The following is a 15,847-nucleotide window of genomic DNA, read 5'->3' on the forward strand; positions in this document are numbered from 1 at the left end:
TTATGATCTCTGAACACATAATAATCTGGCCACTCAGTATATATATATATATATATATATATATATATATATATATACTATATATATATTAGAGGCCCAGCATGAATTTGTGCATGGGTGGGGTCTGGCCAGCCTTGCCAGGGGGAGGGGACATGGGTGGTTGGCCGGACTGCCTGCTGGTCAAACTCCTGGTCGAGGGGACAATTTGCATATTAGCCTTTTATTATATAGGATATACACTGAGTGGCCAGATTATTATGCATTCAGAGATCATAATAATCTGGCCACTCAGTGTATAGTTTCTGACAACATAATGTCATCTTTGGGCCCCCCAGCAGAGAGCACCATGACTGATAAGGGTGCAAACATAATATCTGGCTGTGAAAAGCAGTGGGGTTCCTGTCTGCCAGGGAGAGACAGCTGGAAATTCAGACACTCTCTTAAAGAGCCAACACACAAAATTCCCTGTGGAGCCACCCACCTTGTGCTCCGGCAGAGGGAGAGCAGAGTGGACTGGAGCTCTGTGAGCAGAAGCCAGTACGGGGGACCTGTGGGTTAGAGCTTAGAAGGCAGACACCCCCAGGTTTTTGTGCTGATTCATTCCCTCACCCAGCTGAGGACATCTTTCCCACATAGACATTTGCCTTCCCTGGGGGGAAGACTATTGGAAAACACCTTGCTTTGAGGCCACTTAAGAGACTTAAAATAAAAATTAGCCTACAGGCATAAGCAATGGACCCACCCTGATGAAAAAACTCTCCCCACACATGAGGACCGTTGTCTGGGGACAATTCAAGTCAGAATCCTATCAGTTTATAGGCAGAGGGGTCTCTGGAGGCTTTGAGTCTTTGCCTGATCTACTTAGTCAGAAACAACATTTGACAAGGTCCTGTACTAGAGATTGAGAGGCATAGAGGATCTACCTAATACATATTCCCAAACCCAAACAAATAGCCAAAGTAAGGAGACAAAGAAACGACACCCAAATGAAAGAACAAGAGAATTCTCCTAAAGAAGACATAAATGAAGCAGAGATAAAAAATTTATCTGAAACAGAGTTCAGAGTAATAATGATGAAGATGCTCAACAGAATGAAAAAAAGATACAGTAAAAATGAAAAAAGAACAGTCAGAAATAAAGAATGACATAACACAAATAAAGAATACATCGGAAAGAATACACAGCAGATTAGGTGAAGCTGAGGATCAAATCAGTGAATTACAAGACAGGGTTGAAAAAAAATCACTCAATCAGAGAACCAAAAAGAAAAAAAAAACAATTAAAATACAGGAGGACAGCTTAAGGGAGCTGTGGGACAATGTGAAATGTAACGATATTTGAATAGCAGGTTTGCCAGAAGAGCCTGAAAGGGAGTAAGGGATAGAGAATGTGTTTGAAGAAATAATGGCAGAAAACTTCCCTAATCTGGTAAAGGAAAAAGTCACACAAGTTCAGAAGACACAGAGAACCTCAAGCAAGAAGAACCCAAACAGGACCATGCCCAGACAGATCATAATTAAAATGTGAAAAGTAAAAGAAAGGGAGAATGTTAAAGGCAGCAAGAGAAAAGAAAACTGTTACCTACAAAGGAGCTCCCATAAGGCTGACACCTGATATCTCATCAGAAACTCTACAGGCCAGGAGAGAATGGCATGAAGTACTCAAGGTAATGGAAAGCAAGGACCTGAGACTAAGATTACTATATCCAGCAAGGCTATCATTCAAAATAGACGGTCAAATAAAGAGCTTCCCATACAAAAAAAGCCTAAATGAGTACATTACCACCAAGCCAGCATTACAAGAAATGCTAAAGGGACCGCTGTAATAAGAAGAAACAGAGAGAAACCTAGGCGTACAGAATTTAAATGGCAATAAATAAGTACCTATCAATAATAACTCTAAATAATAACTCAAGGTAAATAGATTAAATGCTCCAATCAAAAGGCATAGGGTAGCTGAATGGATACAAATACATGACCCAACTACATGCTCTCTACAAGAGACCCACCTCAGAACAAAAGGCGCACACAGGATGAGAATGAAGGGATGGGAAAAATTTTCCATGCAAATGGAAAAGAAAAAAATGCTGAAGTAGCAATATTCATATCTGACAAAATAGATTTCAAAATGAAGGCCATCGCAAGAGACAACAAAGGTCACTACATAATACTAAAGGATTGATTCAACAAGAGAATATAACCCTGGTAAATATGTATGCATCCAACATAGGAGCACCTAAATATATATTTTAAAAAAACTTATAGTGGACTTTAACAGAGAGATCAACAAATATACAGTCATAGAATGGGACTTTAACAACCATCTGTCATCACTGGATAGATCTTCCAGACAAAAACTTAACAAGGAAACAGAGACTCTACAGGACACACTGAATCAAGGGGATTTAATTGACATTTATAGAACATATCACCCCAACACAGCAGAATATACATTCTTCTCAAGTGCACATGGATCATTCACAAAGATAGACCACATGTTAGGACACAAAACAAGTCTCTACAAGTTCACAAAGACTAAAATCATATCAAGCATCTTCTCAGATCACAGTGGAATGAAATTAGAAATTAACTATAGTAAAAACAACCAAAACATTCAAACACATGGAGGCTAAATAGCATGTTATTAAACAATGAATGGGTTACCAATGAGATCAAGAAATAAATAAAACACTTCTTGGAAACAAATGAAAATGAACACACAACAACCCCAAATCTCTGGGACACAGCAAAGCAATCCTGAGAAGGAAGTTCATAGCACATCAAGCATACCTCAAAAAAAAACAAAACAAAACAAGAAAAATCAATAAATTATTTAACCCTACCACTTAAAGAAAAAGAAAGAGAACAACAAGAAAATCCCAGAGTGAGTAGAAGGAAGGAAATAATAAAGATTAGAGCAGAAATAAATAACATAGAGACAAAAAAAACAATTTAAAAAGCAATTAAACCAAGAGCTGGTTTTTGAAAGGATAAAAAAATTGATAAATCATTAGTGAGACTCATCAAGAAACAAAGAGGCAACATAAACTGATGTGCAAAAATAGAACCAGCGTCAATGAAGCATTGAATAGACTATCCAACCTATGAGGGAAGGAAGGGGGTGAGGGAGTAAGAGATCAACCAAAGGATTGTATGCATGCATATGATCATAACCAATGGAAACAGACAGTGGGAGAGGGGAAGTCATGTGCTAGGAGATGGGTGTGGCTGGGTAGAAGTCAATGGGGGGAAAAGGAGACTTAAGTAATACTTTAAACAATAAAGAATTTAAAAAGAAACAAAAAGAGAGGACCCAAATAAATGAAATCAGAAACAAAAGTGGAGAAGTAACCACTGACACCACAGAAATACAAAGGATTTTAAGAAAATACTAAGAAGAACTACAGTATGTGACAACTAGCTGGACAATGTGGATAAAATGAACAAATTCCTAGAAAAATACAATCTCTCAAAACTGAATCAGGAGGAATCAGAAAACTTGAATAGGCAAATAATAACTGATGAAATAGAAGTAGTAATCAGAAAACTCCCAGCAAACAAAAGCCTAGGTCTAAATGGCTTCACAGGGGAGTTTTACCAAACATTCAAAGAAAAACTAACACTTATACTCCTCAAACTATTTCAGAAAATCCAAGAGGAAGGAACACTTTCAAACTCTTTTTACCAGGCCAGCATTTTCGTAATCCCAAAACCAGAAAAAGATACTACAAAGAAAGAGAATTACAGGCCAATATCCTTGATGAACATAGATGCTAAAATCCTCAACAAGCCCTGTCCACTTTGGCTCAGTGGATAGAGTGTTGGCCTGCGGACTGAAGGGTCCCAGGTTCAATTCTAGTCAAGGGCATGTACCTCAGTTGCGGGCACATCCCCAGTGAGGGGTGTGCAGGAGGCAACTGATCGATGTTTCTAACTCTCTATCCCTCTCCCTTCCTCTATGAAAAAGAAAATCAATAAAATATATTTATATTTTTAAAAACCCTCAACAAAATACTAACAAATAGGGTCTGGCAATATATTAAAAAGATCATAGACCATGACCAAGTGGGATTACTTCCAGGGATGCAAGGCTTGTAAAATATACACAAATCAATAAACATGACACATCACATAAACAAATTGAAAGACAGAAATTACATGATCATATCAACAGATACAGAAAAGGCATTTGACATAATCTTTGCTGAGAGTTTAATACAAACTCTCAGCACAGTGGGAATAGAGGGAGCATATCTCAACATGATAAAGGCCATATACGATAAACCGACAGCCAACATCATACTCAATGAGCAAATACTAAAACACTAAAACCATTTTCCCTAAGAATGGGAATAAAACAGGGAAGTCTAATTTCACCACTCTTATTCAACATGGTACTGGAAGTCCTAGCCACAGGGATCAGACAAGAAGAAGAACTAAAAGGCATCCAAAATGGAAAAGAATAAGTACAATTGTCATTATTTGCAGATGGCATGGTATTATGCATAGAAAACCCTAAAGACTCCACCAAAAATCTAATAGACTTAATAAATGAATTTGGCAATAGAGCAAGATAAAAAATCAACATCCAAAAATCTATGGCTTTTTATAAGCGAAGAATAAATTCTCAGAAAGAGATACTAAACAATAATCCCATTTACCATTACAAAAAATTAAGATACTTAGGAATAAACTTAACAAAGGAGGCAAAAGACCTATACTCAGAAAACTACAGGACATGATAAAAGAGATAGAAAAAAATATAAGCAAGTGGAATAATATACGGTATTCATGGATTGGTAGAATCAACATCATTAAAATGTCCATACTACCCAAGGCAATCTACAGATTCAATGCAATCCTTATTAAAATACCAATGGCATATTTCACAGACCTAGGACAAACACTCCAAAAATTTATAGGGAATTTAAAAAAGATCCTGAATAGCTACAGCAAATTTGAGAAAGAAAAACAAAGTTGGAGGAATCACAATACCAGATTTCAAGTTATATTACAAAGCCACTGTAATCAAAACAGCATGGTACTGGCAAAAGAACAGGCATATAGATCAATGGAACAGAACAGAGACCCCAGAAATTGACCCAAGCCATTATGCTCTATTAATATTTGAAAAAGGAGGCAAGAGCATACAGTGGAGTCAAGACAGTCTCTTTAACCCTTTGCACTCACTTGCTTTTTTCTCAAGCTGCTACCGATGCTAACCATGTGGAGTCACACTCGACATCTGAGTGCAAAAGGTTAATGAATGGTGTTGGGAAAATTGGACAGATACATGCAAAAAAAAATGAAAATAGACCATCAACTTACACCATACAAAAGAATAAACTCAAAATGGATAAAAGACTTAAGTGTAAGTCATCCTACCTAATAAAAGAGTAATATGCAAATTGACCCTAACTCTGCTACACCCACAAGCCATGCCCACAAACCACGCCCACAAGCCAATCAGGAGCAAATATGCAAATAAACCCAACCAAGATGGTTACAGCCACAGAGTGCAGGAGGGAGGCTTGGGTTTCCCCGTTAACAAAGGAAGCCAAGCTTTCTGCCCACCGTTGCTGGACTAAGCCTCCACTCAAGGCTACAAAGTTTCAATTATAGAAGGTAAACAAATCCAAACAGAAATGGCAGCAGCCACTGAGCTGGAAAGAGCAGGAGGCAAGGGTTGCCCCCGGCAATGGAGGAAGCAAAGCTTTTGCAGCCCTGGCTGGCCTAGGCCTCTGCTCCAGGCTACAAAGTTTCAATTATAGAAGATACACAAACCCCAAAAGAAATGGCTGCTGGCCACGGAGCAAGCAGGTGGCTTGGCTTCGCTCCAGGCTACAAAGTTTCAATTGTAGAAGATACATAAATCCCAGATACCAGTGCCTCTGCTTGGGTCGCCAGGGGGCGTGGCCGGCCTGCAAACCACCACAGGCCCTTCACCCAGGCCGCCCCACACCCGAAGGGAACCCCCACCCTGATCTGGGATACCCTTCAGGGCAAACCAGCTGGCCCCCACCCTTGTACCAGGCCTCTATCCTATCTAATAAAAGAGTAATATGCAGATTGACCATCACTACAACACACAAGATAGCTGCCCCCATGTGGTCAAATATCCTGCCCCCATGAGGACACAGGATGGCTGGCACAAGATGGCCAGCAGGGGAGGGCAGTTGAGAGGGACCAGGCCTGCAAGGGAGGGCAGTTGGGGGCAATCAAGCCTGCAGGGGAGGGCAGTTAGGGGTGACCAGGCCAGCAGAGGAGGGAAGTTGGGGGTGATCAGGCCTGCAGGGAAGGGCAGTTTGGTGGGACTCAGGCCTGTAGGGGAGAGCAGTTGGGGGGGACCAGGCCTGCAGTGGAGGGCAGTTAGGGGTGACCAGGCCTAAAGGGGAGGGCAGTTAGGGGCAAACACGCTGGCAGGGGAGAAGTTAGGCATCAATCAGGCTGGCAGGGGAGTGGTTAGGGGGTGATCAGGCTGGCAGGAAGAAGCAGTTAGGGGCAATCAGGAAGGCAGGCAGGCGAGCAGTTGGGAGCCAGCTGTCCTGGATTGTGAGAGGGATGTCCGACTGCCCATTTAGGCCCCATCCTACCAGAATTGGGCCTAAATGGGCAGTTGGACATCCTTTGAGGGGTCCCAGATTGGAGAGGGTGCAGGCTGGCCTGAGAGACACCCACCCCCCATGCACGAATTTTATGCACCGGGCTTCTAGTGAAACTATAAAAATCCTAGAAGAAACCATAGGCAGCAAAATCTCAGATATCTCTCATAGTAATATGTTTACTGATACATCTCCTAAGGCAAAGGAAACTCAGGATAAAATAAACAAATGGGACTACATCAAAATAAAATAAAAAGCTCCTGCACAGCAAAAGAAACTATTAATAAAATGTGAAGAGATCCCACTGTATTGGAGAACATATTTGGCAAAGTTACATCTGATAAAGGGTTAATATCCAAAATATATAAGGAACTCATACAACTTAACAAAAGGAAGACAAACAGTCTAATTAAAAATTGGGCAAAGGACCTAAATTGACACTTCTCCAAAGAGGATGTACACATGGCCAAGAGACATATGACAAAATGCTCAAAGTCACAGATCATTGGAGAGATGCAAATCAAAATGACAATGAGGTACCATCTCACACCTGTCAGAATGGCTACCATCAACAAATCAACAAATCAACAAATGGCAAGTGCTGGCCAGGATGTGGAGAAAAGGGAACCCTAGTATACTTCTGGTGGGAATGCAGACTGGTGCATCCATTATGGAAAACAGTATGACGTTTCCTCAAAAAATTAAATATGGAACTGCCTTGTGACCCAGTGATCCCACTTCTAGGAATATAACCTCAGAAACCCGAAGCATCAATCAGAAAGAATATATGCACCCCTATGTTCATAGCAGCACAATTTACAATAGCTAAGCTCTGAAAACAGCCCAAGTTCCCATCAGTAGATGAGTGGATAAAAAAGCTGTGGTACATTTATACCATGGAATACTATGCAACAGTAAAAAGGAAAATCTTTTACCTTTTGAGACAGCATGGAGGGACCTGGAGAATATCATGCTAAATGAAATAAGTCAGCCAGAGAAAGACAAGTATCACATGATCTCACTCAAATGTGGAATCTAAGTAACAAAATAAACTGATGAACAGAGTGGATCCAGAGACATGGAAGCATGGAACAGAGTGCGAAATCTCAGAGGGAAGGTGGGAGAGGGTGGGTGTGTATGAGGTAATTAACTAAAGACCTTATATGTATATGTGTATAACCCATGGACACAGACAATAGGATGCTGTAGGCCTTGGGGGGGGGGGTGTCAGGCTGAATGGGGTCAATGGGGGGGAAAAGAGGACATATGTAATTCTTTCAACAATAAAGAATTATTAAATAATAATAATAAATAGTGTTATGTAAATTAGATTCCAAATAAAAAAAAAAAAAACAGAACAAGAATCCTAACCCATTCTTCACACCAAATTCAATAATCAATTCCAGGTGAAATACAGATCCAAATTTATATGGTGAAACAATAAAGCTTATATAGATAACTATCCTATCTAATAAAGAGAGAATATGCTAATTGACTGTCAGCACCCACAGCCACAAGATGGCAGTGCCCAGTCCCCTCAGCCCTGCTGGGGTGCCTGCCTCCAGAGTCCCCTAGTCCCCTCAGCCCCCAAGCCGCCCAGGGCTGGCCTGAGGTGCAGGCAAGCCTTGGATGGCGGCTGCCCAGCCACCCAGGGCTGCCAGAGGCTCAAGTAATCAGGGCCGGCCAAGGCTTGCACTGCTGGCAGTGGCAGCAGCAGAGATGTGAAGGGGGCGTCACCTTCCCCTGATCTCCGGGTCGCTTCCCGCCCCTGAGGGCTCCTGGGCTGTGAGAGGGGGCAGGCCGGGCTGAGGGACCCTCCCAGTGAATTTTCATGCCCCGGGCCTCTAATAAAATATAATATCATAATGATTTTGGGCAGACAAATGTTTCTTAAACAGGATACAACAAATATTATGTTAAGCTAAAAATGTCAGAAAAAGGTTAGGAACCATATTATTTCACTCATGAGTGGAATATAAAACTGAAAGTAACAGTTGAACAAACAAGAACAAAAACTCATAGGCACAAACAACATTATGGTGGCTACCAGAGAGAAGGGTGGTGGTTGGGTATTAAAGGTCAAATATTTGGTGACAGAAGATTATTTGACTTTGGGTGGTAGGCACTCGATGCAATACACAGATCATGTATCATAAAGATATACACTTGAAACCTATATAATCCTATTAACCAATGTCACCCAATAAATTTAATATAATTTTTAAATGAACTACATCAAAATGAAGAACTTCTCTTTATCAAAAGACACATCTGAGTGGGTAAAAATGTAATCCACAGAGACAATACATGAAACAAATTACTCATCTCTAGAATACAGAAATAACTTATAATTTTGATGAAGTTCAAGTTAACTTTTCTCTTTTTGAATTATAACATTGGTTTTACATCTAAGAAATAAATATTTGGTATCCCAAAGTCACAGAGATTTTCTTTTGTGGTTTCTCTGTTTTGTTGCCAGGATTTCTTTTGTTCTTATATTGAAAAATGTGAAATTAATAATTATAACATATATAGGTAATCTACAAATTCATAATCAATAATCAGTATGTGAAAAAACAAGATGCTTATTAAACAATCTATGTCTATATTGATTCCCTATTTTTAGGAATCTAACAACCTATTTTTTAATGTGACATTTTTTTGGTGAGATCACTATCAAGTAGAGTTAATCTAATACTGTAATTCTTTGAATTTTCTGCTGTTTCCTTTGATTATATATTTTGTAAATAAATATGGGGAATTGATCTAAAAAGATCAATTGATCTAAAAAGATCTTTGTTTATAAATTCCCAATATCTTTAAACAATTTTCTTAATTTACATGAAATTGACTTTTCAAAAGGTTCTATTGCACTAGTAATGAGGCAAACATTCTATAGACTATTCTGTCTGCAAAAAATTTAAAAATATATTGTTAATCACTTTATAAAATAATTAAAATACTTAATATTTCTATAATTTTCATAGGCTAAATATGACAACTCTAAATTCAGAAAATCAACTAAATGCTGCACAGCCATCACTTCCATTTCCCATATGTTGTTCTCTCTGTGCCATATAAACTGAACAACATTTGGGTGTATATACATCATTAAAAATCTATCACTGGCCGAAACCGGTTTGGCTCAGTGGATAGAGCGTCGGCCTGCGGACTGGAAGGTCCCAAGTTCGATTCCAGTCAAGGGCATGTACCTTGGTTGTGGGCACATCCCCAGTGGGGGGTGTGCAGGAGGCAGCTGATCGATGATTCTCTCTCATCGATGTTTCTAACTCTCTATCTATCCCTCTCCCTTCCTCTCTATAAAAAATCAATAAAATATATTTAAAAAAATCTATCACTGATTATGGTTACTTTAAGAGTATGTGATCAATTTATTTGGATTTATCCTTGAAAGAGAGCTATAATGTAATTAGGAAGTTACTCAAAGTGTCTTATAAATAGTTGTTTAGAAAGATTGTAGAAAGTTAGTAAGAAAGGACACTGCTTCTGCCCTAGCCGATTTGGTTCAGTGGATAGAACTTCTCCCCATGGACTGAAGGGTCCCAGGTTCAAGTCCAGTCAAGAGCACATATGTTGGTTGCAGGTTCCCCGACCCTGGTCGGGGTGCGTGCAGGAGGCAACCAATTAATTTGTCTCTCTCACTTCGATGTTTCTCTCTGTCTCTCCCTCTTCCTTCCACTCTTTCTAAAAATCAATGGAAAATATCCTCAGGTGAGGATTAACAAAACAAAACAAACAAACATACAAAAAAGGAAACTGCCTCCAATGCCATGATAGAAGGGAGGAATCTCAAATTCACTCTGTAGAAACTCTTAATTTCCACACGTATTTGTTGACTTCTTACAGTACCACACATATATCTATACTAAATCAAACAGAAAAATAAAAAAACAAATTTGCAGTTCTTACCATGAGTTGAAATAGTGACTTTTCTGTGTAATGTTCATACTTGGTTGTGGTGTTAATAAGTATTGGTTGAATTCAAACAAACTTTATCATCATCATGTTTGAACACACTTTATACTTATACAAAATAATATTCAGCATAGTAAAAGCCATTTGTTGCACAGAACACTGCTAAGAGGAACTAAGTTCACCACAGAACTTATTTTGCCACCAAACATAACTGCATTCTTTAAAATTAGAAAACATTTAGTTGCCTTCCCCTGCCCTCTGTGGTCCATGCATTCACTTCCTGAATTACATTAGCCACAAGAAGAAGCACATGAACTACAACACGTGATCTTAATAATAACTGATTTGATTTATAAGATAACTTGAGATGTTTTCTCTGAATTTGGGGCCCAAGCCCTCAGTCAAATTTTAAGCCTGCTGTGTCATGGTGTCCAGACTCTGTACATATCTCCACTTACATTATTTTTCTGCAAGACCCGCAGTGCCTTGTTGACATTGTTCAGGGCATGAACTCTTGTGGATCCTTTTTCTTTTGGCTGAAAACAAAATGAAACCATGTTACTGCCCAGAAGAGAAATCACAATCTACTAGAAATTGAACAATTTATACATCTCATGACTAACTTTGACTATTTTGAATGAATACAGGCCGTGAAGGATTAATATAATGAATTTCAGTGCTTTGGGCTAATTGTACTTGTCATAGGACTTTCTTAGCATGAATCGATCATTCCTCAAGAAAAATGATAGCATTTTTTCTTCTTCACAAAAGATATATATTGGTTACAATCTCTCCATCATTCTATAGCCCATTTGGGGGCTATTGTATGACCACCAATAGAAACATCAGCATGTATAAGGACATTTGCTAGTAAAATAGATAAGTGAGTTAATTTCTACACTTTTTAAGAAAGTTTAAAAGAGGTGTAAGCCAAGCAAAATTATATAATGACATAAAGTTAAAGAAAACTATTTCTGTGACTATAATCTTAATTATCTTAGTCACTAAAGCTCAAACCTCAATCACCTTTAGTTTTCTAATCCTCACTCTCAATCCCAAAAGTCATATCTTGTCTGCTAATTTTTAAACTAACATTTGCATAGTTCATCACAATATATGGATAAATTTATTTATTCAGTTGTGGAGCTTTAGAATTTTTACTGTTATGACGCCTGCTGTATTTACTCCTAAAATGAGCTCTACCCACTTAATAAACATTTAAGTGCACAATAAAGTATTTTTGACTATAGGCACAATGTTCTACAGCAGACCTCTAGAACTTACTGATCTTGCATGACTGAAACTTTATACCTGTTTAACAGCAACTCCCCGTTTTCTATATCTCATGTTAAATTTATCACAATAAAAAATAAATTAAATTTAAAAGGTCATTATGTTTAAAAGCCTTTATAAAAATATATTCAAGTCTGGCCAGTGTGCTCAGTGGTTGAGTGTCAACACATGAACCAAGAGGTCACGGGTTCAATTCCCCATTAGGGCACATGCCTGGGTTGCGGGCTGAATCGCCAGTAGGGGGTGTGCAGAAGACAGCCAATTGATGATGTTTTTCTCTCATGAATATTTCTATCTCTCTATCCCGCTTCCTTTCTCTCTATATAAAAATCAATAATAAAATACATTCAATAACAAAGATACCAAACATTGAAAGTGAATATCTATTAATTAACATAAATTATATTACTGAAAATTTTCACTTTCTTTTTCTCCATGTGATAGACTATGCCAAAATGAAAATAATATTATGAGATTGTTTTATTCAGAAATAGTTCCTGTATTGCTAGTTAATTCAGTAATTGGTAAATTAGTGTATTTTACTAGATCTCATCAAATTATGCTGAGTTTGTTTGTGATATGAAATTCTCCTAAGGCTAATGTGAACTTTCTTATAAATAAGTTACATACCAGTTTTTGATTTGTGAGGCCTTCTAGAAGGTCCAGGAGGCGACTCCCATCCTGCAGGTCACTGAAGAGGTTTTCTATGTGCTGCTTCCCAAACTGAAATACAAAATATACCCAATTAAGCAAAACATGCTTCCAGTGATCCATTTCAATGATTATGTCTCTTAAAATTGTAAACTATGTTTAAAAATATTCAATATATCTAATTCTTAATCTGTCAATGGTGATGAAAAGAGAACCTCCACATAAAAAACAAAAAGCAATATATCATAATTATGCTAAATCTACTTTAAAATCTATATGTATAAAAGCCTAAGTGGCCTGCCAACCAGCTGGTAGCTATGATGTGCACTGACCACCAGGGGGAAGATGCTCAACACAGGAGCAGAAACCACAGGTATGGAAACGTAAAACAGACTGATGAATCTCAGAGGGAAGGGGGGCGGGAAGAGATTAACCAAAGATCTTAAATGCATACTAAAGGCCTGGTGCATGGATTCGTGCACCAGTGGGGTCTCTTGGCTTGGTCTGCAGGGACTGGGCGAAAACTGGCTCTCTGACATCCCCCAAGGGGTCCCAGATTGTGAGAGGGTGCAGGTCAGGCCGAGGGACCCCACTGGTGCACGAATCTGTGCACCAGGCCTCTAGTTATTTAATAACAAGAGTTGTAGTTCTGTAGCTTAAATGATCTAATTAACTCCACTTTTTCAATAGTGATTCTATGAAGAAGAGAAAAAATTTTAAAGATACGGCAGGTGGGCTTGGGGGGGGAGGAAATGTGCAAAGAAATAAAGACCACATACAATGTCCTGTATACATGCATAAAATTTAACTGTTTTATTTACTTGGAAATATAATACTTAATCTTAGAGGGTTTACCATCCTTCACCCATAAAACAAGCTTTCTCTGTATATACATTTTATGTGATACCTCAGAATGACCCATTCTCATATTAGCTCAAATTTAAAAAAATATATTTAAATTGAGTTGAAATAGGCCATTGAAACTTTTTTAAATCTATTTTTCCAGTTGTTTTACTTGGGAATTATACTGAGGAAAAATAATAGACACTAATAACATCTAACATTTTTGGAGTAACTACTCATGAGAAACACTCCACTAAATGATTGGATCTTATAATCTTTGTGACATTTTTATGAGCTTAGCATTAATCTACTCATCTCACAGATGAGACGAAGAGGTTAAACATGTGGCCCTTTGTCATAAAACCAGAAGGTGGTAAAGCCAAAATTTTGGCCCAGGTCTGTCTAACTCCTGGGGTCTTTGTTCTTTCTGTTTTATCTTGCTGCTTCCTTGGCTTTTTGTCCTTCGATTTGATTATCTTTCTAATATTTTATTTCTTCTGCCATGCCTCAAAATATTTTCTTTTTCCGGTTTAAAGCCCATAACCCCTTTACATGAAATCATTAACCCAAGTTATCTAGAAATCCCTAATTTATTGGTGACAGATATTTATTGAGCATCAATAAACCCGAGTTACATGCTGGAGCACATGTTAGTAAATCAGACGGACATGACCCCAGCCCTTGTGGACTTTGAGTCCAGCAGGGAAAACAAATAATCCTAAAAGGTAGTACTATACAGAAGCAGAAAAAGGGACCCGGGAGCATATAACTATGGGAACTCCCATAGTCTGGGGATCAGGAAATACATTCCACAAATGTCAGGTGATGGGTCTAACATTAGCCTTTGGGTGATTGGGCTCTTCTTATCCACTCCTTCAATCACACACAGACATTGAATTTCACACAGCTCAAGAAAATCAAGAAGAGTCCTGGTTTCCAGGCAAAAACTCCTAAGATTGAAGACATAGGATTCAGGCTATCCATACAGCTAGGTAGCCATGTCAATGACAACTTGGGCCAATGCCTCAATGTTTCACTTAATGAGAATACTGAACCCTGCAAAAGTCTACCAGCCCCTCTATGTCCATCTTTCAGAATTGAGCTACTTATGTGCTTTGACAAAGATAACTACAAGTATCTTTTGAAAATCTACTCAAATAGTTCTTCTTAAAACTCCACAGAAAAAAGAAAACACTAACATGCTTGACTTTTCTTAAAGCACCTTAACCACATATAATGTATAAGTAAATCTTAAAACAATAGTGCCATTTTCATGAAACTTTAATGAAAATTTTTTACTAATAAGTAATGAAAATGAACATATGATTTATAATAATTCTGTCAAGAACCTCATATATACCCTGGGATAACTTGGCATTTGGGGAGTAATATTAAGGTTTTATTTTCAAATTGTTTGAAGTTCTACAATTTCTTGAAAATGTTGTGTGTTTTTTTATTATTTTTAGGAGCAAAACTTTACTTCATTTGAGCAGTGTGGGGCTTCTAAACTTATCAACAAAAAGAATATTGCACACTGAAATGTGGGGATTCATTTGAGCAGTGTGGGGCTTCTAAACTTATCAACAAAAAGAATATTGCACACTGAAATGTGTCAAGTTTTGAAGAAAATAAAGTATAGGTAGCTGACAGAGATACTTATTCTTATGAAAAAGAGATAGATAGATGGATGGATGAATAGATAGATAGATAGATAGATAGATAGATAGATAGATAGATAGATAGATAAAGCCTGACAAACCAGGAAGAATGTAGGTGGGAAAATGGTCACTCAAAGAAAAAAAGCAGAAATAAGGAAGGAGATAAATCTTGGGGTACAAAATAAAGCATGATCTTCTAGCATCCAAGATATGAGGGCTGGACCAGTAATCGGCAAACTCACTAGTCAACAGAGCCAAATATCAACAGTACAATGATTGAAATTTCTTTTGAGAGTCAAATTTTTTAAACTTAAACTTCTTCTAACACCAGTTCTTCAAAATAGTCTTGCCCAGGCCATGGTATTTTGTGGAAAAGCCACACTCAAGGGGCCAAAGAGCTGCATGTGGCTCATGAGCCGCTGTTTGCTGACCACTGGGCTAGAAAGCTTTTGCTTTTGGTCAAGGAATCTAGACAAAAGTCAACAAGGCAAACATGATCTTGCTTTGGGTATTTTATAATTCTCCATTTGAAACTGCAACCAAACAAAATGGAGAGGGAGTGAAGGATTGTAGGCCAGTCAGAGGCCTCTAGCCACAACTAGTTGGGGCACCTAAAAAGCAGTGAGGTGACAGAGAAAAAGAAAGTTCATGGTATCATAAGTAACTTTCAAAACTCACAGAATCAATGATATATTAAAGTATCTCAACTGAAATCAAATTTCTATTTGTTATATCTACCACAGTCTCTCAGAGTGCTTCTCAGAATGTTCCACACTAGCATCCTTCCAGCAGATGAGATTGAATGAATTCATTCTGGAGTCTGGCAGTATAAATTATACAGTGACTACAGGTTCAAAATGTCTAT

The 15,847-nt window shown here is 38.2% G+C and overlaps 1 protein-coding gene across 2 annotated transcripts in view; it reads right to left on the reverse strand.

The window, feature by feature from the left end:
- Nucleotides 1-15,847, reverse strand: part of DMD (dystrophin) — a 2,362,317-nt gene that overhangs the window by 1,930,343 nt on the left and 416,127 nt on the right. For both annotated transcript variants that reach the window (XM_079764882.1, XM_079764883.1), the window contains exons 3-4: nt 12,461-12,553; nt 10,996-11,073 (exon numbers count right to left, since the gene is read on the reverse strand). In XM_079764882.1, the coding sequence (XP_079621008.1) occupies nt 10,996-11,073; nt 12,461-12,553 (171 nt within the window). The remainder of the gene's footprint in view (nt 1-10,995; nt 11,074-12,460; nt 12,554-15,847) is intronic.

Source organism: Cnephaeus nilssonii (genome assembly GCF_951640355.1).
Source record: "Cnephaeus nilssonii genome assembly, chromosome: X".
Taxonomy (NCBI): domain Eukaryota; kingdom Metazoa; phylum Chordata; class Mammalia; order Chiroptera; family Vespertilionidae; genus Cnephaeus; species Cnephaeus nilssonii.